Raw genomic sequence first — 26,706 nt, forward strand, 5'->3', positions numbered from 1 at the left:
TCACGGCATATATTGTACCGTTCATCTGAGTCTTTGACATCTGACTGAGGTCTGATTGTAGTGATGGAATAGATGGAGTTGGATAGAGAGTCAGTGTCGGGTCTGAGTGCCGTCGCACTGTTGGGTCACGTGCGGGGATGGCGGGGTTGCCGTTTGGGTGAAGAGGAGGAGGCCTGAGGCTGCAAATAAATTGACAGCTTTGGTTGAGGAAAAGATAGAGCACCATTTTGGGAATGAGATGGTTCGTTTGAAGCAAGACTGAGGACGATGCGTAAACTGGATATCCTGCACCTCAACAGGAACAGGAATGCAGTGGTAGGCTATTAATATTCTGACAGAGGAACCCCTCCTTTCCCCTCCCGTCCATACACTGTTGGGAGCTGCTTGGGCCTGTGAGTCTTGGAAAGCGTCATTGGTGAACCGGATGGCTATAGATCGTAGTGCGAACTGTCGCATTACGCCGGTATTTTACGTCTGACTATGGACTCGTTAAATTCATTCTCCTTCTTCTTCTTCTTCTTCTTCTTTTTGCCCCACGGTCGAAGCTCTTCGTATGCGTATCCTAAGCTCTTATATAGTTCGACTCGTTTGCATCCTCAACCCCTGCAAAAACCCCCAGCCAGTTAGATACGTAGCCACCCCTCCTCCGGTCAAGATCGTATGCGGCTCTCTGTGCCCCGGTGCTGAGTCGAGATGGCAATCGTGTCAGAAGGGAGCTCGTATCGTCAACACCACCAGCAGCATCGTGAGCGGGCAGCCAGCACCAGCACCAGCAACCCCACGGGCAGAATCAGCGCTTCCGGGCTGCCGCCTCCGACCAACGACACCACCACCACCAACACTCCTCCTCCTTCCACCAAGTTTTTTCCCTCCTCCACGCCTCGCACTGTCGGCACCCGTACGCTCCCGTCCGCGTCCCTTTCCGTCCTTCCCCTCCTTCCAATCTGCGGTCACGAGCGTGGTTTCGTCCAGCCCTCCTCCTACCTCCGATCACGACCCCCCTCACATCCAATGCCCCCATCCCAGCCAGACAGGGCGATCGATCGGGAGGAGCGTCAAGGCCTGGTGAGTTTAATATATATATATTTTTCTTTTTTTCGCTTTTCCTGCTTACGTCCCTGCTCGGGACTTTTTGACTTCTTGAAGCTTGGTCTGTCTCGTTTCTCCCCCATGTCTCGCCTACGTCAGAACTCTTTCTCTTGGAGGGTAGACATCTCGATCGATCATCACCGTGTCCCCGCACTTGCCATCGCTTCCTGTTCCCCAATGATGATTCGTTAACTACTAGACTAGTCGTCTGAGATCAAGGCTAATTGAGCTCCCTTCTTTCTGTTCTAGAGTGCCATTCGCAACTTCCTCAAGGTTCGCACTAGCTATGACGTCCTTCCGCTGAGTTTCCGGCTCATTGTCTTCGATACGGCGCTCTCGGTGAAAGAGAGTCTGAACATTCTTATCCAGAATGGTATGTACTTTTGCGCCTGTGACTTCGGGCGGCCACAATCTACGGGAAGAGCCATTGTTGACTCCGCGCGCATAATAGGCATCGTTTCGGCACCGTTGTGGGACTCCAAGTCGTCCACCTTTGCCGGTCTTCTGACTACGTCGGATTACATCAATGTCATTCAATATTACTTCCAGAACCCCGCAGCTTTGGACCAGATTGACCAATTCCGCTTGGATAACCTTCGAGGTCCGTGGAAACCGGAATTCCCCTTCCTGGTATGCGCTCTCAACTGACATGACGATACAGAGGTGGAAAAGGCATTGGGCGTTGCGCCTCCCGAGACAATTTCCATTGATCCAGAGCGACCGCTGTACGAGGCCTGTCGGCGTATGCTCGAGTCCCGAGCTCGAAGGATTCCGCTTGTCACCAACGATAGCCAAACAGACCGACATCTTGTCCTCAGCGTCATCACGCAGTACCGCATTCTCAAATTTGTGGCAGTCAACCTTAGCGATACGCAGAAACTGAAGAAACCCTTGGGGGAAATCCAACTGGGTTCCTACGGTGATATTGCGACCGCGTCGATGGACACACCCGTCATTGATGTGATTCATATCCTGGTTGAGCGGAGTATATCCAGTGTGCCGATTGTGAATTCGGAAGGTATGGACGTTTAAATGTGACGGTTTTAATCGCCTGCTCACATCTTCTAGGTGTTGTGTACAATGTCTTCGAATCAGTCGACGTCATCGCATTGATTAAGGGTGGTGTATATGACGATTTGAGCCTTACGGTTGGCGAAGCATTGAAGAAGCGACCTTCGGTATAACTTACTTCCAACTATATACCTCAATTAGTTGTGTTTGCTGATATGTGGCCCACAGGATTTCCCTGGAATCTATACCTGCTCGCTAAACGACGGCCTAGACACCATTTTCGATACTATCCGCAAGTCCCGCGTGCACCGTCTGGTTGTAGTGGACGAGAATTTCCGATTAAAAGGCGTTCTAACACTGAGCGACATTTTACAGTATATTCTGCTGGAAGGTGAAGGTGATGAAGCTTTATGATTTAAGGACACGCCCAGGTGTCTTCGCATGGCCTGCAATTGCATTGGAACGGTGTTTTTGTTTTATCTACTGATCAGCCCTGAGACGACCACGATATGGCCCGTCAACGGACGAATGGCTGGCTCATTCTGAATGTTCCTATCTTTCTGGAACTGCTGTTCGACAAAAAGATGGTATAATATGACTTTTGGATTCATTCGGCATGATTCCTGCAGGGGAGTTCATAGCCAGCCAGCAGTCTAGCATCGGCGTTTGGCTTTACAACAATAGATTTCTGCCATTTGTACGACAAATATTATGATTAACGCCCTTCTCTGTATGAATTCCTGATGTATTTGTATTTTCCTATCCCGTCCTGTATGAGATATGCCCGGCGGTGTATAATTGGTACGACTGAACAAATCTAGGGCTCATTTTAAGCTCCCTCAAGAAACTCGACATTCGACAATACTTAATCGCGAAAGCTCGGATCATGGATGCCGGCTCGGGCTATGGTCGTACCTTCTCTTCCGGGACGGCGCATGAGCCCACGAAAAAGGAAGGGACGCTGGTTCCAGCCTGCCAACATCAAATGGAAAGGACGACAGAAACGGGTTCAGCTCTGTTTCCCCGCCATAAACATCCATCAAGAAAACAACTTGTTTCACACCTGAGCGGATTTGCTTGACACACCCTTTACGGCTACTCTTGCATAGCAGGATGGTCCGCCTCAACAGCATCTTTTCCTGGTCGTCAGGGAAAGGAAGCAACGCATCCGACAATCGTCGTTCTTGGACCCTGGGTCGGCCACAGTCAATTATGAGCCAGTCACCGCAACGAATTAAAGTCCCACTGAAAGAAACACCCTCGAATGAACCAGGGGGTCCCAAAAAAGTGTGCGCATCCAGCGGTGAATTCGCTACGGACCAGCTACAAGAGAACCGCCCACGGCCGTCCAATCCAGAACCTAGCACACAGCTGGATGCTCCCGGTAACAGTACCACGGAGCCATTGGAGTTTCAGAGTAACTCGGGATACTCTTCACGACGCTTCGCGGGTTTCAAGACTCTCTTTCGCACCCGTACACACAGACGGCGGAGACTCGATTTTGATATCCGCAAGGACGGAGATATAGACGATGAAAACCCCAAAAACTCCACTTCTGAAGAGGCTGGCGATGTTGCGGTACAAAGCGATCAGGTTGTAGCTGCTACGCAACCCAACGGGCTATCCAAGGTTTCTGTGGACGATGAAACTCGAAAGGTCAGCGATACAACTGAAAAGTCAGTAAATTCAACCGCTACCAATGTCACTGTTTGCCATCGTCTGTCTAAACGGGTGTCGATGCCAATTACCGTTGTAGACCAGGACATAATTCGCCAGAACCCATTCGACGATGTCTACGAAGCTGCACGCTCAGAAACCTACGTTAGCAATCCGTTCTCGGAGCCAGAGAAGGGCACCAAATCTACAGACCGATCAAGTTCCGGGTACAGTGGCTCAGACAACCCATTCTCATCGAGGCCTAGCGAAGTCCGTGAAATGAGTAACTGGTCGCAATCAAGCTGGCGCTGCCCCACGCTATCAGGGTTCAACGGCTGGCCGACGCCTGCCGATCGGCGTTTGGCTACGGACTCGTTTAATAGGCTAGCGTGCGATCTATATTTGGAACCCCTGGGTGCCAACCCTGATGAAGCTAGTCAATATGATAGGGCTGGTGAGTGCTGTGATAACGAACGCATCTCGATCCCTCAGGCAGTCTCTAATGGTGGTAGTGGATGGTATCTTTGCAGTACCCGATGACAAGCTAGAGCGGAGACGAGACCGGCTCCTTGGTCGGATTCGAACTATGCGATCAACAATGCATATCAAAGCTGAGCCAGCTGTACCCCGAACAAGGAGTTTACGGCGAATGAAAACGTTTACTACGCCCTTCACGGGATCATGCCTAATGACGTCGTTACAGGGGAAACCGTTAGAAACACTAGCTAGGCTTGGTGGCTTTGGCTTCTTAACACTCCCAGGTGATTTTGCACCGACTACACTCAACCTTCCGGTGTGCTTTGTGGCCACTATCAACCATCTGCGAAGTTATGGTCAGTTTCCAAGCCCTACTTTTGTCTAGTTTATTGACGTTCGCGTAGCTCCAGGAATGCAAGGCCTCTTTGTCGACCCTGGTGACCTCGAAACAGCCACGCAAACGTACCACTATTTTGCAGACCAGGTTCTATCCGCAGAGAAGGAAAGGGTTAGGATCCATATGACAATGAGGAGCAGCAGACTGCCGAGTTTCCTAGATGAAGCTTCCGAGCCAGACATGGAGAATCAAAGCTCGCGGGTTCTCGGCATCGCATCCACTTTTAAGGCACTATTAGCAGGGATTCCTGGTGGCATATTGGGGTCTATGCAGCTGTATCGGGTTCTCGTTAATATTTGCCACGGGCGAATCTCTTCACGGTCGGTACAGCGAACTGGCAGCTGTCTCGCCGGGCTATCGGCCGAAGATTATGCCAAGGTGCGAGCCATGAGCCTTGGAATACTGGCGCTCACCAGCTCGATGCAGCTCAATCTGATTTGTGCGGTGTTTGGATTGTGCTCGCTGCTGCTCCATGAAACGGAACGAATGGCCGAGCTAGAGCGGCGTCAGCGCCGACGGTCAAATCGGCGTCCCATTGCAAGTAGCACAGACAAGCTAAGTTCTGACCAGCTTGCATCGACTCTGGGCCCGCTCCTCATCGATGCCGGGCGAAGCGACAGTCCCGATACGTTCCATGCCATTCAGGAGGAGATCGAGAGCCAGCGGGTGGTTGCACTCCTGATTGGAAACTGGCGCAGCATCAGCCGACAGCTGCGGATCTGGGAGCGGCGTGGGCTAGAGGGCCATGTACCTGCAGGACCGGGCCGTGCGACAAGTGGCGAGAGCAGAGAAGGATCGGGGACAGGGGATTGATGCTTTTCGGCGACAAATGTATATAAGTTATGTCGGATTAATTTCCTCATTACAATTCATAATGCCGAACCTGAGCACAGATCAATCTAGACCGGCCGCAGGATCCAGTTGGCCGGGCCATGCGCCCGGACGGCAATCACCATGCGGCACTAACGCTTATCTCAGCGGGGCATGCCTGTGAACCTTGAGAGCCATCGATCAATGATATAGCGGCAGCCGCAACCAAAGCCTCCAGAAGACGGGTGGGACGGGCTGTTGCAGGAAGAGGGGTGGACGACCAAGAAACAGAACGGAGAACAAGTTTCGGACAGTTATCAGCAGGGTAGTGAGCTATAAGCCCCACGTCGAGAGTCCAGAGTCCAGGCAAGCTCTGCTGATCCACCGCTGTTGATTGTCGGATGTTCCCCCCGACGAAAAGAAAAAGATACTCCAGCTGCCACGGAGAATCAGCCGCCAATCAGACGCTGCCCTCACTGCCGATGACGTTTCATCGCTGGTACAGTCGTAAACACCAACAGATGATGTCTCTCGCTGCTCCAGCGTTCCTGGGCTTCATGGACGGGCTACCGATGATGTCAAGCTATCTGAGGAGCTGTCGGGGCTTGCTTGCTGCGAAATCCAATTGGCAAGACCCTGGCCGCGGATGATTCATCCGGCCTTCACCACACTCGGCACTATACAGTGGATGGCACAAGTATCCGATCCCCTCCTTCTCCTTCCAAAATATTCCCTCCCGATCCTTCCTCTCCCTACTTTTTCAACCTGAACTCTCTTCCCTTTCCTCTCTTCATCAACACATCGTCAAACACCACCAATACTGCCGTGCTGCCGTTTGTACATCATCGCGTCTCGTGTTTGTTCTTTGTTTGACTTCATGGGTTCCTGCTCGCAGTCAAGCCTCACATCCTCGTCCTCTTTAAATTGATTTCCTCTCATGTCTCGCTCCAACTTCTTTCCTCTAGGAGCCCCTTTCATCTCTCCCAACATGTCAGGCACCATTTCTGCGTCGGAAATGCAGCGTTTGCAGTATCCGTCCGACATCCCTGGCATCGCGGGCAACCCATACAGTCTCTCCCCCGAGGAACACATTGATATGTGGGATGCTGACCCTACTATGCCCACTGTCAATCCTTCATGCATTGTCACAAGCGGTGTCAACAATGTCCAGTCATTTTCCAATTTGGCTGGTACCAAGGTCGCAAACAATTTCAGTCTCAGCTCGAACAAACCACAGCTTGGACAAATGTCGACCAACCACCAGGTCCAGAACGGCCAAATCACTCCCCCATCTGACCGTTCTCCCGTTGAGACCCACAAACCCGCAGAGCTCCATTCGAGCATTGAGCACTCGTCTGGGGTACCTGCAAAGCGCCGTCGAGGAAGTAGCGCTCGATCCCGAGGTGGCAGTCGAAGCGCAAGTACTCGGGCTTCAACCTCGGTAGAGCCTTCGTCTCCGGGTGACAACAAACAGGAGAGGACGAGGGCGCGCAATCGGCTTGCAGCCAGCAAATGCCGCCAGAAGAAAAAGGAACAGAATACGCAGTTGGAGAGCAGGTTCGAGTATGAGAGAATCAGACGTGAAGAACTCACCCGTACTGTGAATTCGCTGCGGGACGACATAGTGGCGGCGAAGAACCAGCTTCTTGAACATTCTGAATGTGATCACGAATCCATTAAGGCGTACATACAAAATATGGCCAAAAGGATCACCGTTCAAGACGGCCAACCTGACTACTCAGCCGTCCCTACACAATATTACGGATGCGGCACTGATACGAAGCAAGAGCCATGTGCCTTTGATTTTGGTACTTGTCCGCCAACGGCTTGAAATATCGATTATTATCGAGCCTGGTCATCGTTTTGACAGCGTATGACTTGTGTATTTTTTGGCACCCTGGAGGGCCAATTTGTGACTTACGAAGCTGTTTCAAAGTGATGACGAGCGATATTGATTTATTGGAGTTCGGCCGTTATGACTTAAGAAAAAAAAGCAGGATATGATATGGTAGCGTTGGGTCGGCTTCAGTGACATCTCGGGGGCTACTTATTTAATTCGGGTGGAATATGTTTCAGCACGCGTGAGCTTTAATTTAAGGTGCTTGTGGAGTTTGGAGTTGTAGGTTTGTGATTACAGATGAGCCAAGCTCATTCTTGCTCGACAGTGTGAACACATTGCTCTCCTGTTCACTGTTATAGTTCATATATATTAGTCTAGCTCGCGCTTTCAACACATGGTTATTATGTAATATCGAGTTAATACAATCTAATGATATAAAACTAGCTAGATATATATACAAGTATAGCTATATTAGTAGGTTAGGTCTGTCTAGCAGCATGCATACTAGCACCACTCTTCCTACCTTCCTCACCATCCTCCTCGCCCTCAAAGCTCCCCTGCCTGACAAGCCCCTCCCTCTCCTCCTCATAGTCATCTCCTTCATGATCAACGCCACGATAACTATCAAAAACCCCCTGTACCTCTTCAAGGCTCAGCCCTCTCGTCTCTGGCAAATAAACCCAAACAACCGCCGCAATACCCAAGTCCAGGACCCCAAAAAGCAAAAACGTCGCCCACCCCAGATCCCTTAGTATATAGGGTGTCGAGGACGACCAGATAAAGTTCGACGCCCACTGGCTTGCGACTGCTAGAGACACGCCCGGGGAGCGGAGACGCGTTGGGAAGAACTCGGCGGTTAGCGGCCAGGGCAATGGGCCCCAGGAGAGATTATAGACTGTTATTGCGGTGTAGATGAGGAGGATTGTTATTATGCTTGTGGGGGATATCGATGATGATGTTGTTGATTCAGCTGGTGGGGGAGGAGGGGATATAGATTGGGACTTCAGCAAGATAGACGTGAAAATCATGCAACCTGCCATCCCGAGCGCGCCGAGTCCAAGAAGGGGTTTTCGACCGAACCGGTCAGCCACGAAAATGAGAAAGAATAGGCAGCTGAGGACTTTAAGGGCGCCGAAGATCCCCGTTAGAAAGAGGGTGAGGGAATGTGTTGCTGCTTCTGCTTTTGACTGCTCCTCTCCTGTGCCTGCGCCGGCATTAGGGGCGCCAACAAGGAGCCCAAAGAACTGGGGCCCGAAGTAGGCAAGTGCCGTCGCCCCCGTGGCCTGCTGCGCGACGAAGAGGAAGACGGCTAGGGCGATGCGGTGCAGGTTCGGACGGAGGAGGAGCTCGCGCGGGTGGAAGTTTGCGGTAGCGGTTCTGTCGTCGTCGACGGCGCGTTTCATTTCGGCGAATTCTACTGCTACCGCTACCGCTGAGGGGCTGTTGCTTCTCTTGCCCTTATTGTCTGCGCCGCGGATCCAGAGCAGACTTGTCCATGCTGCATGGGTGTGGCCGTTTGCCAGAAGCCAGCGCACACTGTCGGTTAGGGAGAGCATTCCCAGTCCCATGAGTGCGCCGGGAACGAGCTGCAGCGCGAGCGGGATTTGCCACTGCGCAGGCGTGGGGGCTCGAAACTGCAGCGCATAATCAATCCAGTATGAGGCGAAGATTCCGACGGTGAAAGTGAATTGGTACCCGCTGCCGAGACGGGCACGGAGGTGTCTAGGACTCATCTCGGCGAGGTATATAGGGCTAACGGTGGCGGAACCCCCAACGCCGAGTCCGCAGATGATACGCCCGATATAGAAGATGAGTAGGGAGTGCGAGTTGATGATTTCGAAGAGGACACCGAGGCAGAAGACAGAGGAGCAGAGCATCATTGCGCGCCGACGGCCATGGCGGTTTGTGAGTGGCCAGATAAGCAGGCATCCTGCTAGGGCGCCGGCTTGTTGGATGCCGACGGCAATGGCACTAACTTGGGTTTGGTCGTGTGCGGAGTATTGGAAGTCGCGAAGGAAGGAGTCGAATGTGAGGACGCCTCCTGGATTAATCTATTAGTTTAGATTAGGTGATTAGGGGTTGGATTTACAACCGATGACACCGGAGTCATAGCCAAAGAGGAGCCCCCCGCAGCAGACAACAGCCGCGAGCCAGTAGATGCGGAGAGAGGAGTCATGAGGTGGGTTGTTGTCGGAAGGAGTGAGGTCAGGATCAGGGTGGCCCTGGGGAATCTGCGTGTAGGAAGACATGCTCATCCATCTGTGAGATTTAGAAAGTGCGATTGGATGGAGATGACGTTATTCGAGACAATGTTGTTGTATAGTTACAAGTTGTCATGGATGCCACGTGCCAGGGACAGAGTTTCCCCCCTCAGGAACGTGCTGACTAATATAGGCAAAAAATCACAAACTGTGATATTCTCAGGCAACGTGGCCGAGTGGTTAAGGCGCTGTGTTTAGGCCGCAGTTCGAAAGATCATCGGTTCGAATCCGGTCGTTGTCATACATAATGTATCTTTCTCTTTTTTTTTGCTCTTTCCTGGTTCAACCAAAACAGTAATGCAGCCGACAGCCGACATTGCGTCAGATGGCACCACCCGCTCTGGCCGTAACAACTTCCCTCCCAAGTGATCGATGAGGGGGAGGGGTCGAGGACCCTCTGGAGCTCGTCGCAGCTCTGCCGACAGCCGATAGACGATTCTATCCAGCTATATACAGCTGTGCTTCTGCTTCATCATGGAGAGCGTCCACCCCCAACTCTGCCTCACGCGACACCGCAAACATGGGTAAACGCCCCAACTTTCTCGTTGTCGTCGCCGATGACCTGGGCTTCTCCGACATTGGCTGCTTCGGCAGCGAGATTCGCACGCCCAACATTGACAAAATCGCCCAGCAGGGCGTGCGGTTCACGGACTTCCATGCCGCCGCTGCTTGTTCGTATGTTCCCCGCATATACTCCATCCTGTAGGATGTCAAGTAACAGTGATAGACCCACCCGCGCCATGATCATGACAGGTACCGACCACCACATAGCCGGGCTTGGAAACCTGATCGAATGGACCAACATCTCCGGCCAGAACGGCCCCAAGGGCTCCAGTACAGACACTGCTCCCCAGCGCGGTATGCCCGGGTACGAAGGCTATCTCAATGAGCGGGTCGTTGCTCTCCCCGAGATTCTGCGCGACGCCGGCTACCACACCCTCATGTCTGGGAAATGGCATCTAGGACTCACGCCGGAACGCTCCCCATTCAAGCGTGGATTCGACCGCTCGCTCGCCCATCTGCCCGCGTGTTCAAACCACTATGCTTACGAACCACAGCTCCAGGAACCAGACGAGACCCCGACCTTCCTCGAGGCGAGCTATATCGCACTACACATGGAGGACGACAAGTACGTTAAAAAGCTGCCCGAGGGGTGGTACTCGTCCGACGGCTATGGCGATAAACTGCGCGAGTATCTCAGCGACTGGCACAAGAACAAGAAGGAAGATGAGGATAAGCCTTTCTTCGCGTACTTGCCCTTTACAGCTCCACACTGGCCTCTACAAGCACCCCGTGAATACATCGACCACTACCGCGGAGTCTACGATGAGGGCCCCGACGCCCTGCGCCAAAAACGCCTCGAACGCCTCAAGGCTCTCGGCATGATTCGCCAGGACGTAGAACCCCACCCCGTCGTCGTCGACGAAGGCGAAGGCAAGCCCTGGGAAACCCTCACGGCAGAAGAAAAGAAACTCTCCTGCCGCGCAATGGAAGTCTTCGCAGGGATGGTCGAATGCATCGATGCCAACGTCGGCAAAATAACCGACTACCTGGCCTCCATCGACGAACTCGATAACACCTTCGTCTGCTTCATGTCCGACAACGGCGCCGAGGGCGCCGCATACGAAGCCTACCCGCTCGTCCAATCCGGCGTCCTCCCGCACCTCCTCAAATACTATGACAACAGCTACGAGAACCTAGGCAACGGGGACTCCTTCATCTGGTACGGTCCGCGCTGGGCGCAGGCCGCCACTGCCCCATCCCGCCTTTACAAGGCATACACGACAGAAGGTGGCGTGCGCGTGCCGTTCCTCGCGCGCTTCCCATCCTCTGTCCAAACAGCCGACGGCGCGCGCAACGGCGCAATCACCGACCAATTCGCAACAGTTATGGACCTGGCCCCCTCGATCCTGTCCATGGCTGGGATCTCACACCCCGCGCCTGAATACCAGGGCCGTGAGGTTGTTCCGATGCGCGGGAAGAGCTTCCACGCCTGGGCGAAGGGTAGTAGCCCGCGTATCCACGAGAAAGACTTCATCCAGGGTTGGGAGACATGCGGACGGGCTGCCCTGCGCTTCGCGGACTGGAAGATCGTGTATATACCCAAGCCGAAGGGTCCAGAGCGGTGGCAGCTGTATAACCTGGTTGAAGATCCCGGCGAGGTGAATGATCTGGCAGAGAAGTATCCCGAGCGGCTGGAGAAGCTGCTCAAGCTTTGGGACCAGTATGTTATCGAGACTGGGGTTATTCCGTTGAACCCGGATCTGGGCGAGTTCATTGAAGCGACGGAGGCGCAGATGCCCGAGAATGCGTGGATGGAGTATGATTATTGGAAGATTGGGGCGAGGGATGAGCCTGAGAAGTTTACGCGGAAGCCGCCGAGGTTTCAACGAACTGTTAAGCAGTTTTAGGTATAACAAGGCAATAAAATGAATATGTACATAACACGCTTTTAGTAAACGATCTCAGATCTGTCGTGCCATAACTTAGATGGAAGTATATATACAGTTATATCATTACAAAGAAATCCGCAAACAGCTCCCGGCGCACACACCTCGAATCCGCCCACGTCCTTGATGTATCCTGGCGCCTCGTCATCTCCTCAAGCAGCACTAACGCCTTCCCTGTGTTGGGGTGCCCCAGTCCCGGGCCCAGTGCCGCCATGCGCTGTATCTCAGCGACGATCCAACCCCGCTGCTCAATTGAGCCTTCTAGGGCCGCAATGAATAAAGGCCATATAAACCCCATTGGCACGGATCCTGATCTGGAGGTATTGCCAGACCGATGTGGACGACTACTTTCCTCCTTCGCAAGATGGATAATCTGGTCCACGGCTCGATAGACCCTATCGGTACGTGGGTAGATCGCAAACGCAACACGGTGGAGATATACGAACAAGGCGAGGAAGTTCGCAACGTACGTCCTGAAAGTCCGAATGATAGTCGTTGCCAGGGCCGGGGCGAGAAAATCATAGAGGGATTCTTCGTCCCCGGGTGTTGAGGAGTAGAGGTCTAGGATTTTTGGGCGGCGGTTCCAGAGAGTCTCAAGGTCTGCGGAGACTGCGTGTGCAATCTGAAGGACTTCGAACTCGTCGGAGACGGTGCCACGAGTGCGGTGGTGTAGGTCTATTATGACGATGCGCCGTGTGAGTTGTTGAGTGGCGAGGAAGAAGGTGAAGGCTGGGGAAGTGATCGAGTGGGTGATTAGGTAGGTTGGGCATGTGAGTAGAGGGTCGTCTGAGGTGTCATCGCTTTCTGAGGCAGGGTTGGAGATGTTATTGGCCTCAGGAGGGGTGAGGTTTCCAAAGTCGGCGAGAGGGTCCCCGTCACGGCCAGCAACGAGGGCTTTGATGTCGAGAAGAGTGACCCATGAGGCGATGAGATGGGCGAGTCCAGTCCAGGACCGAGTACGACTATAAAAGCGTTGGAGAATGAGGTAGGAGGTGTGGAGGAACGGAGTTGCTGGACGCCAGTTCTCGTGGGATATGAGCTGTTCCTGTTAGTAGCTTTCCGTATATATGGTGGAGGGGATCGCACCTCGGCCAACATAAGCAGCAAAATACTCTTAAATATCCTCTTGAGCGACAATTCGCCCACATCCCCCAGTAAAGAAGTCTGAATCTCCGAACTCGCCTGCGCATGATACGTTGGCGCCAGTTTCCATGGCCTTCCCTCAACCCAAGCCTTATGGAAGTCCGAATAGCAATATATAGATAGTAGAAGCGCACGAGAGTCCCCGGACTCAGAAAGCATAGCATCTCTCACATACTTCCACTCCAAATCGACCGGTCCAAAGATCGTAGGCGGGGCCTCTCTCTCCCGGAAATAATCAAGCAGCTCTTCCTCCCAGATTTCTCCCGCGCTCGACCTTCGAGGAGAGTTCTGGTCTGGTAAAAGTCCAATATCCCCTGGTCCCCCAGGACCCCAGGTCATCTGTCGCTCGTCATGGAACAGACTACCATCGACCTCGGGGATAGCCGTTGAAGAGGAGGCGATGGTCCCCCCATTCGTGAGATCGATATGCTTCTGCTGGAAATCAGAAGTGATTTCCCCAATAAACCCTAGCATGTCGAAAGGGACGGGGAAATCCGAAAGAGGTGGTCCCTCAGGACTGGATGACGGTAAAGCTGTGTGCTGTTGAGCTGCCGCTTGCTGATGGCGTGCTTGCTCGCTCGGTCGGGGCACAGTACGAATGTCGCTAACAGCAGAAGCAGGCGACGCTTCCTCGGGCTCCTGTGTAGTACTGGAAGTCGATCGAGCGCGAGATGACCGAGCACGGGGTATCCCTTGAATAATCACGTTTTTGTAGACACATTGCAGCCGGAGACGACTGCAGTTGGCGCAGTTTGGTTTCGCTTCGTCGCAGCGTACTTTACGGGCTCGACAGGTGAGGCATCCGGTGCGGCGGCGGGGTCCTGAACGACCTGGACCCCGGGCTTGGGGCGGTGTCTGAGCATGTTAGATGGGCTCTACAGATTTGAACTAAAACATACCTCCATTTGCAGTCAGCAGCGGCGTGGAAGAGAAAGGGGAGGATGTCCGAGATGTTGGGCTGTTGCGGGGAACAAATCCGTCCCCGCACTAATTTTACGACAATCTATATTGTATACGAATATGGAGCATAAGATCAACTACCTATTAATCTATTCAATTGTCTACCGAATTGTCTATTTATAGCCGACTGTCGCCCATACACTTGGACGTGTGTAGCAAATGCCCTCTTTCCCGACGCACATACGCCGCAAAACACACCGCAGCAACCCCAATGGCCCCGTAGCTGATGTACACCGGATACTTGAACTGATCAGGATCCTCGAAGACAATCGTCGTAGCAAACGAAGCCATCTCGAACATGCTTTGCAGCGCCATTTCCGTTGCTGAAAAGCGCGCTCGTTTACCAGAGTCGATGTTCTGCATTCAGTTAGACAGCTGCAGTAGAAAGACAGTTTTTGCTGGCTGCTACATACCTCTTGGACGAGAAACTGCACCGATAAATCAAACCCCCAGAGACCCAGCCTGCTGAGGGCGACACCAACTATGAGACTCACCGCAACTAATTGGGGAGAGTCACTCGCGAAAGCAAAAGCAGCCACTCCCGCCGCCAGTGTACAGAACTGCCAGTTAAGGAACCACAGTCCTGAGCGGATAGGACCAATCCGGTCCATGAGGAATGGGGCAACCCAGGTCCCTGATATCTCCGCTAAGACTGCGCCGATTCTCATACCACTGACCTGTAGGGAGCTGAATCCGGAGTGGAGCAAGAAGGTCACCATGGTCGGACCGAATGATAATACAGTAAGGTAGAGGAGACTCAGGGCGAAAGAGGCCAGAAACACTGGTTGTCGCACATATTCCCGCCATGGTTCAATGGTTCCTTGGGCATATTGCGAGATGCGCCTGAGGAGAGAGCGTTCTTCTGCCTGCTCCCCTTCGCCTTGATCCTCGTCGTCTTGCCTATCCAAACTTCGATCTAGCTCAGGAACAGAATAGTATACCTGCTTTTGTAAGAATAACCCCACACACCGAGGCCAACTGACTTACCTGTGCAATTGCAAAATATTCGACTAGGACGACCGCCACATTGATTCCCAAGACCACCCAGATCGCAATCTTGGTGGATAGCAAGCCGTCCATGGAAGAGACCACGACCGGGGCGACAAGCTTACAAAACAGGTCAATCCGTCTCATGGTTGCATTCAGATCTATAAATCCATGTGAGCCATGCCCTTAGAAATCAGGTTTGAGGTATGTAGCACCTTTCCGCGAAACGAGCAGCGCGCCCGATATCACCACAGCCTAGTAAATGTTAGCTCTGGGCCATTGAATACCTGAATGCCAACGCACCCAATCTCTCTCCACTGCAACCGTATTAGCCGTCGCAGCTAATTTTTCCACGCCCGCAAGTAGAACTAATGCGGTGAACAGTATCCATGATAAGTGCGCGGGTGGCGATCTCAAGAGAATCCCCAAGCAGATACAAGACACCGCAACGGGGATACGTTGCCATACTAGCTCTGGATCAGCGATATATCTCTCAAACAATTAATTTATATGAATACGCACTGATGGAATGTCTGATGGCAGACAGCCGGTTTAATCGATCCACCGTCGCCCCAAGCCATGACGACAGAACAACTGCGAAGAGAGAGCGCACCAGCGCATAGACCGAGGCGTAGAGCAAGGTACCGGGAAATATCGATGCAAGGAACACAACAGCACCAAACTCAAACATGCGCGAGTTCCATGTCGACAGGAAGTGGGATGTGTAGAGTCGGAGCAGTACTCGGTTACTGGCGGAAGACCGTGAAGAAGCCGGAGCGCCGTTGGAAATCAACGGCTCGGAATCCATAATGGAGAAGGGCACGATCAATTAACAAGCGTAGAAGTTGGATATCTGCATATCGGATTCTGATCTTATGATTTATAGGAACAGGAGGGCGAGTTCGAAGCCGCCAGAGCAACCTTGGGGGAAAACTCAGACCACTCGGCTCGAAGACTGCGGGGGAGCGGGTTATTTCCTATGGCGTGAGAATATACCGGAACTTCTTAAACCTTTAAATAAAATTGTGTAAATATGCATACAAACAGTCTACAGATGAAAAAGAGACGCCATAGTCTACTATTAGCCATTTTACGCGCTGTCGTCTCTCCACCGCAGACCCTGGTCAGTCTTAACGGTCTGTCGCGACAGAACCTCACCGACCTTCTCCTTGACGCCCTCCTTGTTTTCCCATGTCTTCACAAAGTGCTCGATAATATTGCCCCTTGAGTTCGGGTTGTTCTGCACGTAATTTTTGATCGCATTCTCCGTAGGCAGGCCGTAGATCAAGTGTGGGTAGGATTTGTAGTCGCCCTTGCTCAGGAGCTCCATGCGCTGCTCGCCTTCCGGAATGTTGAAGAAGGCGTCGACCTGATCCTGGTTGATCTCGGCCAGAGTTGCGGGTTTCCAAGCAGCTTGGCGAGCGGGCTTCGACATCAGACGTGCCTTGACGCCCTCGACAAAGTCAGGGTGGCGCATGAACTGGGCAGCAACGTGAGCCTCGCGCCGGAACGTCTCAGAGATGGTCCACTGCTTGCCGAGTCGCATCTGGCGCAGAGTGACCTTGAGAGATGTAGGCGACCGAGACGAAATAGTCTCTAGCGTCTCCTTAGCCCACTTCTTGCACTCCGTCTCCTGTTCCAGTGCCAGCATGATTTCCTCCACTGTATCATGGCCAAAGCATCGGTCAATGGCGCGGCGCACATTTCCACCCAGCTGAATTGGCTCCTCCTGAATGGAAGGAAGACCGGTCGAGAATTCAGCCATTGTGCTGTTAACTAGCCGCAAACGCTCATCGCGAGAAACGCGGTCATTGAAAGTCAGTTCTGATAGGCGGGTCGTCAGGTTGCCCAAAACACTGGAGTGGAAGTAGTGTGTGGCAATGCCGGCGTACAGCGTCTGAACACCGCTCAGACGCGCCGATGTCAATGCCAGGTATGTGCCAACCTCACCATCAAGGCGAGGGAGGAAAAATGAACCGCCCACGTCAGGGAAGAAACCAATGGTCGTTTCGGGCATGGCGAAAAGGGTACGCTCGGTAGCGATACGGAACGGCGCATGTACACTAAGTCCGACTCCTCCGCCCATTGTGATGCCGTCCATGACGGAAATGAAAGGTTTTGGGTAGTTTGCGATGAGGTGATCGAGCTTGTATTCGAGCTGGAAGAAGTCGGCGGAAGCCTGTTGTCCCTCGGGACCTGACTCGTTTTGTAGCGCAAGAGCAGCAACGTCGCCGCCGGCGCATAGAGCCTTTGAGCCAGCTCCCGAGACCATCACGATGTTGGCGAGTTGAGATTTTTCCCATTCCTATATCAACACATTTCATGATTAGCAACGGAGCTCCCAATATGTTTCGATCCGGATTTCTAACCTTAAGTCTAGGAAGGATCTTGGTAACCATCGAGCCGTTCAACGAATTGAGCTTCTTTGGCCTGTTGAGCTCTACCAGTCGCACTCCGTATAGAGAATTGAAAAGGACATCGTCTTCTTCCGAGGGCTGTGTAGGGGTCTTTGCACTTGAGTCGGTCGACATCTAACCAGCAATTCGTTAGCTCACCACGCGAAAAATATTGTTGCAGATGTCGAATACCTTTGACGCCGCTGTGAAAGCTGGGTTGGTCACCTTGGCGCGAAGAGGCATGGTGCTTGCTGGTGATATCCGCGAGAACCAGCTCGACGGCGTTGAGGTCCGGGGGAGGCTGTGTCGGAGTAACATGAGGCAGACCCACTGTCTGGGAGAAGGAAGAGAGAGAAAAAGAAGGAGGGGATGGACCGAGGGAGCGAAGGTATTAAGTCGGATAGATGGGGTCGTGACGAAAGATGATCGGTTCGAACTCCGCAAGTTGGAGGATTTTCGACCTCGGAAGTTTTTTGCCTGCAGTTTTCCGCCGCCGACTGAAAGCGAAGATGGCCGAGGGAACGCTATGATGTTAGAGCAATTACATAAATATTACTATTCCTGTTGTTTATGCTCTTAATTGCAAAATAAAAATATTTGTAGTCAAACAGGCTTAAACGGGCTGTTTCTCACAGAAATACAGTTCATACCAATTGTTCATACAGTGCATGTGCTTGATGTACTAGCCCCGTAGAATATGCAAAGAACTCAAAGATTCATACAATACTGAAAATATCTATTTGTACACCCAGTCGAATTGACCAGTAAATGAAAGTATCCCAAGCACCCGGCGCTATACATTGATTAATACGTAGCCTTCGCTGGCTGGCTCCTCAAATCCCGCGAGTGATGGTACAGAATGCGATCCAAAGCCTTCTTCTCCACGATCAATCGGCCAGTCTCCAGCAAATCCTTCACGTCCACGTCGCTACGGTCCAGGATCTTCGCGTGTGCGCTGACTTCGTCCACCGTGTCGAATAGGTGCTCGTGCACCTTGTCTGTGATCAAAGTTGACCGGCCAAACTCCCTCCCCCAGCGGTTGACCTTGAAGATCTCCTTGATCAAGTGCGGCGTAGCGTCTTCCGGAATTCCAATTTCATTGTCGATGATGATGAGCTGCCCTCGCCTGTACCGGTAGCTAAGAGCAATTCGCCAGGCCTGGTCGTAAATCTTCTGCGGAAGCGAAGACGAAAAGTCTCGCGGGTGCGGGCCAAAAGCGACACCACCACCCCGTCGGATTGGCGATTTCTTGTCACCAACACGCGCCCTTCCAGTTCCCTTCTGCGCGTACAGCTTCCGATTACTTCCGTGCACATCACCTCTCCATTTGGTGCTTGCAGAACCTTGTCGGGTCATGTCGCCTTCATATACAACCGCGCGGTGTAGTAAGTCTTTTCGTAGAGGCATCTGCAGGTGGTCTCGGGGGTATTCGACAAATTGGACGGGTTCCATCGTTGGGAAGGAGTAGGTTGTCGCCAGGACTGGCTTCGGAGCCCACTTGGCTTGGAGGGCTTCTCTCGAAAGATACTCGGTGGTGGCGGCCGGCGACTCCGTGGCCATCGATCGTGAAAGGCATCGTTGCTATTGAGCGGTCAATTCTAGTATTCTCTTCCAGTGGCCGACTGGAAATCATACCGTGGTGGCTTCAGCCCCAGAAAGGAGTCCCCTTGAGCTGCGAGACAGCCATTTGAATGTGCTGAAAACGTTATTCCCAGCCATTGTGACGATAGTTGCGGCAAAGGGTAATTGAATTGAATAAATGTCAAAACCCCAGGTGAATTGTCGGGTTGAGAGCAGCCAAAAGTTCAGTCGGGGCGGTGGTTTGGCACTAGTGGTGAGGCTTGGCACAACCAGGAAAAAAAAGTTCCCGGCCAGAGTTCAGCATCAACCCGCCAGCGCGACCGTCTCCGTCCACCTCCATTTACACCCCTTCGCCCATTTTCCAGGAACAATGGCCCATTGTGAGCGGGCCTCCCGGCCTCTAATTCAATGCCTTCAGAGGTCCTCAATGAGAGGCCTCTCTGGCCTCCAGCTGCAGACGACGCGCGCTTTCCAGACCACCGCAGTCGCCCAGGAGGAAGCCCAGACCGAAGCCGCGAGCCAACCGTTCTATAAATCGCCCGACCCATCACTTGTGTCAAGTCCCCGGTTAGAGCGAAGATTGATACGACAGGGTATCTTGCCGGTCGGGTCCCGTCGACGTCGTGCCGCGTTGCAGGGTGCGCCCAGCGTGCCTTTCGAACAGCTTCCCTACCAATGTTTCCAGGAAGCACGGAAGGTCCTGCTTTCGGATCGAGAACAGAAGCTGCAGGAAATTACGGCTACTAGTGAGAAGATTGCGAAGATTCAGGCTCTGTCGGCAGAGGAGCGAGCAAAGAACTCTACCCACTCCCGGCTCCGCGCGCTGGAGATACATCTTGAGAAGCTCAAGGTTCTCGCTGATATCAACGATCCTTTGGTGAAGAAGAAGTTTGAAGACGGACAAGGTAATTAAACACTTCTTCCTTTCTTCACAGAGATGCTTACCACGAGCAGGTGACATGAGCAAACCTATCTACCGCTACCTCGCCGATCAGAAATGGAGGGAATACCGCCGCAAGATCATCATTCAACGAATTACGCAAATGAAAGTAATTCCCGACGTTCTTCCCCATTGCGACCCGGTTGTCGACACCAAGCTTTATTTCAACAGGAAGGCCGTGCAGCCTGGAGAATTTGTCAACTCTATGGTCAGCACCAGCGCCCCTAAACTCGACGTGCAAGTGTTCGACGGTGAAGAGAAGCTGGTGACTATCGCCGTCGTCGATTCGGACGTTCCCAACGTGGAAAAGGATAGCTTCGATTACAAGATGCACTACCTTGCCGTCAACATCCCCATCTCAGCTATCAACACCAAGGTCGACCTCTCCCAGCTCTCGACAGAGTCGCAGCTGGTCATGCCCTGGCTTCCTCCCGTTGCTCAGAAGGGCAGCCCTTACCACCGATTGTCGCTCTTCGTCTTGGAGCAGAAGGACAACAAGCCTTTAGACTTTGCGGCCGTCAAGGCGAAGGATACCAACCGCGACACCACCCTCCTCCGCACATTACAAGCGCGGTACCACCTCAAGCCCATTGGAGCGCACCTGTTCCGAACTCTCTGGGATGAGGACACAGCGGAAGTCATGAAGCAGATTGGCTTCCCTGAAGCCGAGATGGAGCTCCGACGCAAGAGAAGCGAGGCTCTGCCTTACAAGAGAAGAAACCCCTCTACCTTCCGGTAACCTCGGTTATCGTTCCACCACTGTTCTTGTTCTATCACATTTCGTTCCTAGATGTATTGTACAACCATATGTATGAATATAGCAACCTTTCACAAGTTCAAACCCGACTCCAAACTCCAGTCATGCATGCATGCGTACTATACAAATCGGGACATTGTAGCAGCACCCCCGTCCACTTCATTCGATAGCCTCTTGAACAGGCTTCAACGAATTCTCCACCCACTGTATCTTCGACAGCGGCCAAATCCTCGCAATAACCTTCCCATTGATCAACCCCATCGGCATCGGCCCATAATTCCTCGAATCCCTCGACCACGGCAGATTATCCCCACCTACGTAAACATGCCCTTCCGGCACCTAAACCACCATAATCATTAGCACATCCTCCTTCCCCAGAAAGAAGTTTAAGCAACATGCATACCCTTATCATCTCCCCATTCCCCCCAACCCCCGTACTAAGCGCCTCATCCCGACAAACAAAATCCCCAGGTAGCCCAATAACCCTCTTCGCGCCATTGACGCCCAAAAAGCTCGGGTGGTAGAAGCGCACCACATCCCCGACCTCAATCCCGCGGCCGTACTTGTGCATCTTCGAGACCAGGAGGTAGTCGCCGCGCGGCGAGAAGGTCGGGTACATCGAGGGCCCCTCGGAGAGCTGGAACATCAGCACATTCTCCCAGAATAGGGCTGCGGCTGCGCCGGCCCCCGCTGTGTAGTAGGTCAAACGGAGGATGGAGCGCGGAGTTGTGGTGCGGAGGAAATGGCGGAGAAGGGATTCCATTGTTGTTGGTCTGGTTTCTTTTCACTTCATTGCATTTGCGCGATTTGATGTCAATTAATTGAAACGTCGAGCTGTCGGCTGCGGCGGAATTGAACTGCTTAGATTCCGTATCGAGAGCTCCTGGTGAAGCTCCGAGTGGGTTCGTACGGAAAGCACATCACGTGATGCGCGCCGCGCTTTTAAAGAGATTTTCTGTGGGCGGATCATCTTCTCTTCTTCATCTACCCGCCTTTCCGGTTTACCAGGAATTCAGCGACTCAGGCTTGTCAATTGGTGCAATTGGCCATTCTATCAAATGGATTAATTGTTGGGATACACATTTACGATGGGATCAGATGGATATGACTGAACCAGGTGCTTAATGCTGCCCTGAGCGTCACTCGTCAATCCCGACTAATGTGTCTACCCAGACGACAATTTTCATTTAGTTATTTTTTGTTTGTTTGTTTGTTTTACTCTTATATAGAACAGCTTCTAAATTGCTAGAGCTCGCCGCTGCCGAAATTCAACACCAGAGCGAGTGAGTGTGGACACAGAAGCAAGATGAATTCTATACAGATCTGGTCTTTGGCCAGAGTCCCTGAACGATAGCCCGGCTTGGACCCCATTTAACTATGGGAATGGGAGGCTGGGTGGTAAGACGGGAAACAATCAAATTACACACGTAGTTTATACTTGAATTATATTTGAATGGCATTCATATTCTTTGGACTTGTTTGAAATTGAGTAGAGTTGGTCATTACATTGCGTTCTTCATCTCGCGCAGAGCAGCCATGACATCGACGGGGTTTGTTTTTCCTGTTTTCTTCTGGATCTCGGGGTCCTAAGTTGTTGTTAGCTTGAGTTGTACAGTTGTTGAAGGCTTGACTTACGGTGACACGCATGAACACGTTATGAAGCTAGATTATTGTTAGCCACGCTCGCCGTATCAGGCGCTTTGCAAGTGACGTACCTTCTCATCGCCAATCGTGAACTTGCCCTGTGTCTGCTTGTTCGCATCCGCGAAAGCCTGCAACTTCTTGATGGGCTCAGACTGCGATACCGCAAGGCAGAACTTGACGTTGCCTTTGGTGTACTCGTGTCCAGGCTAGACACAGTTAGTCGCATCCCAGTGACAAATAGGCACGAAACTCACATAAACCTTTGTGTCATCCGGAAGAGCAGCCAGCGTCTCGTTCAACGCCTTATGCATTTCAGGCGCAGTACCCTCGAAGAACCGGCCGCATCCTAGACAGTAAACAAAATTAGCAAACGTCCAAGAATAAGACAGCCAGCTAAACATGCCGCCAATGAAAAGCGTATCGCCGGTAAAAACAGCCTTGTCATTCCCGTCCTGCATGAAGTAGCAAATGCTATCTTGCGTGTGGCACGGGGTGTACAGCGCCGTCACGGAGATGCGGTCTCCGATTTTGAAGACCTCCCCGTTGGCTGGGGTTCTCGTAACAGACTGGCAATCTTTGCCGCCAATGATGGGGACTTTGAAGGCCTTGAGCACCTCGTTGTTGCCGCCTGAGTGATCCCAGTGGCTGCCATCTGTTAGTATATCGTGCCCGTGATATTTCATGGGAGCTTAAGCATACTGATGCGTGTTTACAATAGCCGTCAGATTGATCTTCCCGGCCTTGGTTTGGGCCTCTAACTCCGGGACAACCCTGTATGTCTTAGCTTAATACAGAATTTCATCTAAGCCAGCAGGAACTTACTCCGGCGGGTTAGCAGGATCGATAATAACCGACTGCTTTGTCGGCTCATCGGTTACCAGGTAGGCATAGTTATTGCCCTTCCCAGTCCCTGTATAAACATTAGCCAGCGGCCACTAGGTAATAAAGATCCCAAGAGAGATATACACATAGGAAGCGACTGGATATGCATGGCTCTAGAAGGCGGTCGCGGCAATGACGGCTTTATAGAACGAACAAGGACCTTGTGGAATGGCCGGGTGGCGCGTGTGAAGCTCATGGGCGACCAAGAGTGAACGAGGAGGAGCTGTCTGCAGGTGCATTAATAATGCGGAGACTGGTACTAAATAAGCAGTGAGTCTGCGGGTGGTGAAATACACATTACCTCATAGGCTGGCCCCACCAGCCACTGTGGCGGCCATCGTATATACGACCGTCCGACCCTCCGTCTCCGATTCTTATGGCTTTCTGCGGTTGATTCGGTTATTCCGATATTGGGGGTATTAATTCAAGCAAGTTGAAAACCGTTGGGAAGATTGTTGGGAGCCTCGAAACGTTCAATTGTATATATCCTCGTGCAGCAAGAAGGTATACTGTATTTACGACATTTATAGACTGAAAAGCTTATACAAGGCCCGAATCAAAACTGTTTCTGTTATATATGCGGTATGTTATTAATTGTTTGGAACCCCCGTGTTCTCCTCCGCCAAAGTATCAGCCTTCAAAGCCGGCCTGTCTGCCTTTCCTGCAGTTGTCTTCGGGACAGAAATCAGCTTGAATCCGATGAGGTTAATTGGGAAAGGAATTACTTACACCACCATCCACCGGCATAATTAACCCTGTGATCCATTTTGCCTCTTTGCTACAGAGGAAGACAATTGCTACACATCCCACGGTCAGCAAAGAAAGCTCTCTTCTTCAATCTCAACAACATAAAGCTGCCATACCATAGCCAACATCCCACGCCGTCCCCTCTTGCTTCAGCAGGTTCTGGTTGATCCGGTCCTGCCGCATTTTATCCGTCATGCCTCTACCCCGGACCATAGGGGTAAAGACCATGCCAGGGCAAACGCAGTTCACGCGAATATTTTCAGGACCATGCTGGGCAGCCATAGCTCGGGTCATTTGAATGATTGCACCTTTGGTTGTAGGGTATAAGAGGCTGGGGTTTCCACCGAGGACTATTTCCATGTTATACCATTGAAACGTTTATACAATAAGGAGGGGAAGGGACTACTTACGACCGCTCACGGAAGACATGTTGACAATTGCCCCTCGACCGTTCTTCCTCATCTCGGGGACGACGTGCCTGCTCATCAACACCATACTTGTCACGTTGATCTTGAAGTCGCGCTCCCAGGCTGTGAGGTCAAGCTTTGTGACATCTCCCATTGCACCACCGACTCCGACTAAATACTCACACATTACCACTGTATACCTCAACAATCCTAAGCAGGATGGAGCTTACCAATATTAACAAGGATATGCACAGTCCCGAACAACTCGACGGTCTTCGCAACAGCGTTCCGGCAGCTTTCTTCATCTGTAACATCGGCCTGTACAACCTCTGAGATCCCGCCCTCTTCGTCAATCATGCGCTTTGTTTCTTGTGCCCATTCGACGTTGTAGTCAACGAGGGCGACCTTTGCGCCTTGTCTGGCGAGCAGAATCGCCGTTGCTCGGCCGTTGCCGATTTCGCCTGATACTGTCAGTTCTTTCCTTTAACCACTACTGCTTCTTCATCCAGCAGCACTTAAACTGAATCAAACGTACCAGGCATGCGTGACCCAGCACCGGTGACAATAGCCGTCTCGCCGGCGAAGTCGAAAGCCTTAGCAGATGCCATGATAGTAGAAGTGCTGTTAGGAAAGTAGGTTGAGCGTTGGGTTCTCAATAGACAAGTAAGTTTTAGTGACGCGCTCTTATAAAGCCCGTACTGCGTTTTCATAGTATCGGCCATATTCCGAACACCGCAGATCCTAGGCTGCGACCCCGGGCATCTGCCGGTTGTCTCGCTCCACGAAGTATGATGCAATTGGGAAAGACCATTCATTTAACCAGATTATGTTTAGTGAATATTAAATGATCAATTCCGTGGTATGTATTTTGACATCTAAAGGCCAATGTTCCTATACTTAGGGCTTGGGTAGCGGGCAACACTACAGGTGAAGAGTTGAACAGCTCCAGTTTTCAATAGGTCATTGTGTTTACGTGTTTAATAATAATGTCTAATATTCTCTAATCATCGCTTACTTACGCTACTGTGACAGCCAAAAATCAAACCACTCTACAATACCCTTCAAGCTCTGCTCCTTCACATAGCCTAAGTATTAAGGATGTCAGCATTCGGCTCCAAAAGAGCTAAAATAGTAGAAGTTACATACGCTCGTATGGATTATTCATATCCCCTCTGAGGGCAAACCCGTGTGTAACACCGGAGAATAGTTGTAGTTGGTATATTTTGTTACCTGACTCCAGGATATCCAACGCAGTTCGCCGAGCTTCTTGAGGGAATGTATGATCTTCAGCGGAGCAGGACAGCATTAGCGGCTCTAAATGAAATTCTTTTAGCTATTTTCAATAATTCAATAAGATGCAAGGAAGACAAACTGGTAATATTTTCAAAGTGCGAATCCGTCAAGAAGGCCGGGTGGGCGAATGCACCAGCTGTAACGGTACTCTTTGCCAACTCATCGCAGACATACGGGGCGCCAAAACAGTAACTTGAAGTAGGCCACGAGTTAGATATCACTCCTCATGAGCAAGAACGGAGTAGGTAGGTAGGTAGGTAGTACGCACCCAACGCAAGCGTACTTGGTCGACGACCGACCATACGTTCTTCTCACTTCATCAACCCAGCGCGGAACAGCCTCATCCGCGAAGGCCATGTGCTTTTGCTTCCACGCCTCGTAATCGAAATCTGGATTCGAGTGATCGTGGCGGTCCCGGCGATGTTTCCAGACTGGGTCCTATACTGATCAGCGACGAGCTTTGAAGAAGATACAAAGGAAATATTGTACGTACACCCCGAAAATAGTCTAACCCAAGCACCAAGTATCCAGCCTCAGCAAAAGCATCCATTACCAAAAGGCCGTTTGGGAACATCCCCCATACATCTGGGAAGTATAGCAGGATATGGCCATTTGCGTTGCTGGCGGGCTCTGATATATATGTTTCTATGCCTGCAATTGTGATAAAACGTCCACGTGAATTGCCTTCGTGGAGGGATCCCTTTAGACAGCAAGATCCTGATGGCTGGGCAAGCCATGTGGTGTTTGTATTAAAAGTCGGCATTGGGCAGACTGGAAGATTGCTATAACGAAGATGAACATGTCATGAAATACTCATCATTACAGACCGTGCCTTGTTCGACTTTTGGCCAAATTAGCAGCCGGGCATATTCCCGGGCACTTGCCGGAGGGAGGACCATCAAGGCCAGCGGAGTTTGGCCGGCTGTGGGGGAATCTGTGGGGGCTGGGACCCCGTGGAGAATAAAAGATGCATGACGA

The 26,706-nt window shown here is 51.8% G+C and overlaps 13 protein-coding genes and 1 non-coding gene across 14 annotated transcripts; 6 read left to right on the plus strand and 8 right to left on the minus strand.

Annotated features, from left to right (window-relative positions):
- Positions 1-1,011: 1,011 nt before the first annotated feature.
- On the plus strand, positions 1,012-2,886 carry snf4 (AMP-activated serine/threonine-protein kinase regulatory subunit SNF4; the record flags this gene model as incomplete). Its single annotated transcript, XM_040817990.1, has 6 exons — positions 1,012-1,065; positions 1,339-1,480; positions 1,541-1,690; positions 1,751-2,107; positions 2,158-2,267; positions 2,329-2,886. 6 exons carry the CDS (start codon positions 1,012-1,014, stop codon positions 2,512-2,514), a joined length of 999 nt encoding a protein of 332 aa, XP_040661731.1. The 3' UTR covers positions 2,515-2,886.
- ASPVEDRAFT_211329 (uncharacterized protein) lies at positions 2,865-5,910 on the plus strand. Its single transcript, XM_040809455.1, has 3 exons — positions 2,865-4,210; positions 4,269-4,589; positions 4,638-5,910. Exons 1-3 carry the CDS (start codon positions 3,214-3,216, stop codon positions 5,441-5,443), a joined length of 2,124 nt encoding a protein of 707 aa, XP_040661732.1. The 5' UTR covers positions 2,865-3,213; the 3' UTR covers positions 5,444-5,910.
- Positions 5,911-6,234: 324 nt separating this feature from the next.
- Positions 6,235-7,542, plus strand: atfB (bZIP transcription factor atfB). The gene is made up of 2 exons (XM_040809456.1): positions 6,235-7,311; positions 7,366-7,542. Exon 1 carries the CDS (start codon positions 6,378-6,380, stop codon positions 7,269-7,271), a length of 894 nt encoding a protein of 297 aa, XP_040661733.1. The 5' UTR covers positions 6,235-6,377; the 3' UTR covers positions 7,272-7,311; positions 7,366-7,542.
- Positions 7,543-7,759: 217 nt separating this feature from the next.
- Positions 7,760-9,529, minus strand: ASPVEDRAFT_77746 (sugar porter family MFS transporter; the record flags this gene model as incomplete). Its single annotated transcript, XM_040816438.1, has 2 exons — positions 7,760-9,321; positions 9,373-9,529. 2 exons carry the CDS (start codon positions 9,527-9,529, stop codon positions 7,760-7,762), a joined length of 1,719 nt encoding a protein of 572 aa, XP_040661734.1.
- A 174-nt stretch (positions 9,530-9,703) lies between these two features.
- On the plus strand, positions 9,704-9,782 carry ASPVEDRAFT_t1. The gene has a single exon. It is a non-coding gene; the product is annotated as a tRNA-Leu (tRNA).
- On the plus strand, positions 9,734-12,228 carry ASPVEDRAFT_58052 (arylsulfatase). Its single transcript, XM_040815405.1, has 2 exons — positions 9,734-10,216; positions 10,269-12,228. Exons 1-2 carry the CDS (start codon positions 10,062-10,064, stop codon positions 11,950-11,952), a joined length of 1,839 nt encoding a protein of 612 aa, XP_040661735.1. The 5' UTR covers positions 9,734-10,061; the 3' UTR covers positions 11,953-12,228.
- On the minus strand, positions 12,001-14,113 carry ASPVEDRAFT_211486 (Zn(II)2Cys6 transcription factor). The gene is made up of 3 exons (XM_040809457.1): positions 14,034-14,113; positions 13,078-13,989; positions 12,001-13,030 (listed from the first exon to the last, which is right to left on the minus strand). Exons 1-3 carry the CDS (start codon positions 14,037-14,039, stop codon positions 12,050-12,052), a joined length of 1,899 nt encoding a protein of 632 aa, XP_040661736.1. The 5' UTR covers positions 14,040-14,113; the 3' UTR covers positions 12,001-12,049.
- A 98-nt stretch (positions 14,114-14,211) lies between these two features.
- Positions 14,212-15,889, minus strand: ASPVEDRAFT_121933 (putative iron-regulated transporter; the record flags this gene model as incomplete). The annotated part of the gene is made up of 6 exons (XM_040805932.1): positions 14,212-14,451; positions 14,508-15,038; positions 15,082-15,266; positions 15,297-15,336; positions 15,385-15,548; positions 15,604-15,889. The coding sequence occupies 6 exons, from the start codon at positions 15,887-15,889 to the stop codon at positions 14,212-14,214; spliced, it is 1,446 nt and encodes a 481-aa protein (XP_040661737.1).
- Positions 15,890-16,171: 282 nt separating this feature from the next.
- Positions 16,172-17,720, minus strand: ASPVEDRAFT_77749 (mitochondrial 37S ribosomal protein mS47; the record flags this gene model as incomplete). The annotated part of the gene is made up of 3 exons (XM_040816439.1): positions 16,172-17,386; positions 17,451-17,612; positions 17,670-17,720. The coding sequence occupies 3 exons, from the start codon at positions 17,718-17,720 to the stop codon at positions 16,172-16,174; spliced, it is 1,428 nt and encodes a 475-aa protein (XP_040661738.1).
- Positions 17,721-18,084: 364 nt separating this feature from the next.
- ASPVEDRAFT_35286 (mitochondrial 54S ribosomal protein uL4m) lies at positions 18,085-19,292 on the minus strand. Its single transcript, XM_040810963.1, has 2 exons — positions 19,113-19,292; positions 18,085-19,058 (listed from the first exon to the last, which is right to left on the minus strand). The coding sequence occupies exons 1-2, from the start codon at positions 19,194-19,196 to the stop codon at positions 18,282-18,284; spliced, it is 861 nt and encodes a 286-aa protein (XP_040661739.1). The 5' UTR covers positions 19,197-19,292; the 3' UTR covers positions 18,085-18,281.
- Positions 19,293-19,372: 80 nt separating this feature from the next.
- ASPVEDRAFT_145506 (mitochondrial 54S ribosomal protein mL38) lies at positions 19,373-21,211 on the plus strand. Its single transcript, XM_040808063.1, has 2 exons — positions 19,373-19,963; positions 20,013-21,211. The coding sequence occupies exons 1-2, from the start codon at positions 19,429-19,431 to the stop codon at positions 20,735-20,737; spliced, it is 1,260 nt and encodes a 419-aa protein (XP_040661740.1). The 5' UTR covers positions 19,373-19,428; the 3' UTR covers positions 20,738-21,211.
- ASPVEDRAFT_120676 (putative mitochondrial inner membrane protease subunit 1) lies at positions 20,915-21,518 on the minus strand (the record flags this gene model as incomplete). The annotated part of the gene is made up of 2 exons (XM_040805808.1): positions 20,915-21,094; positions 21,159-21,518. 2 exons carry the CDS (start codon positions 21,516-21,518, stop codon positions 20,915-20,917), a joined length of 540 nt encoding a protein of 179 aa, XP_040661741.1.
- Positions 21,519-22,044: 526 nt separating this feature from the next.
- On the minus strand, positions 22,045-23,519 carry ASPVEDRAFT_35289 (hydroxyacylglutathione hydrolase). The gene is made up of 8 exons (XM_040810964.1): positions 23,366-23,519; positions 23,222-23,309; positions 23,099-23,170; positions 22,803-23,044; positions 22,654-22,745; positions 22,471-22,605; positions 22,391-22,417; positions 22,045-22,341 (listed from the first exon to the last, which is right to left on the minus strand). The coding sequence occupies exons 1-8, from the start codon at positions 23,475-23,477 to the stop codon at positions 22,258-22,260; spliced, it is 852 nt and encodes a 283-aa protein (XP_040661742.1). The 5' UTR covers positions 23,478-23,519; the 3' UTR covers positions 22,045-22,257.
- A 467-nt stretch (positions 23,520-23,986) lies between these two features.
- Positions 23,987-26,491, minus strand: ASPVEDRAFT_121242 (uncharacterized protein; the record flags this gene model as incomplete). Its single annotated transcript, XM_040805865.1, has 9 exons — positions 23,987-24,078; positions 24,145-24,378; positions 24,439-24,606; positions 24,666-24,896; positions 24,971-25,176; positions 25,578-25,749; positions 25,808-25,920; positions 25,997-26,166; positions 26,222-26,491. 9 exons carry the CDS (start codon positions 26,489-26,491, stop codon positions 23,987-23,989), a joined length of 1,656 nt encoding a protein of 551 aa, XP_040661743.1.
- Between the last annotated feature and the right edge of the window lie 215 nt (positions 26,492-26,706).

The sequence above is a fragment of the Aspergillus versicolor genome (genome assembly GCF_001890125.1).
Source record: "Aspergillus versicolor CBS 583.65 unplaced genomic scaffold ASPVEscaffold_1, whole genome shotgun sequence".
Classification (NCBI taxonomy): domain Eukaryota; kingdom Fungi; phylum Ascomycota; class Eurotiomycetes; order Eurotiales; family Aspergillaceae; genus Aspergillus; species Aspergillus versicolor.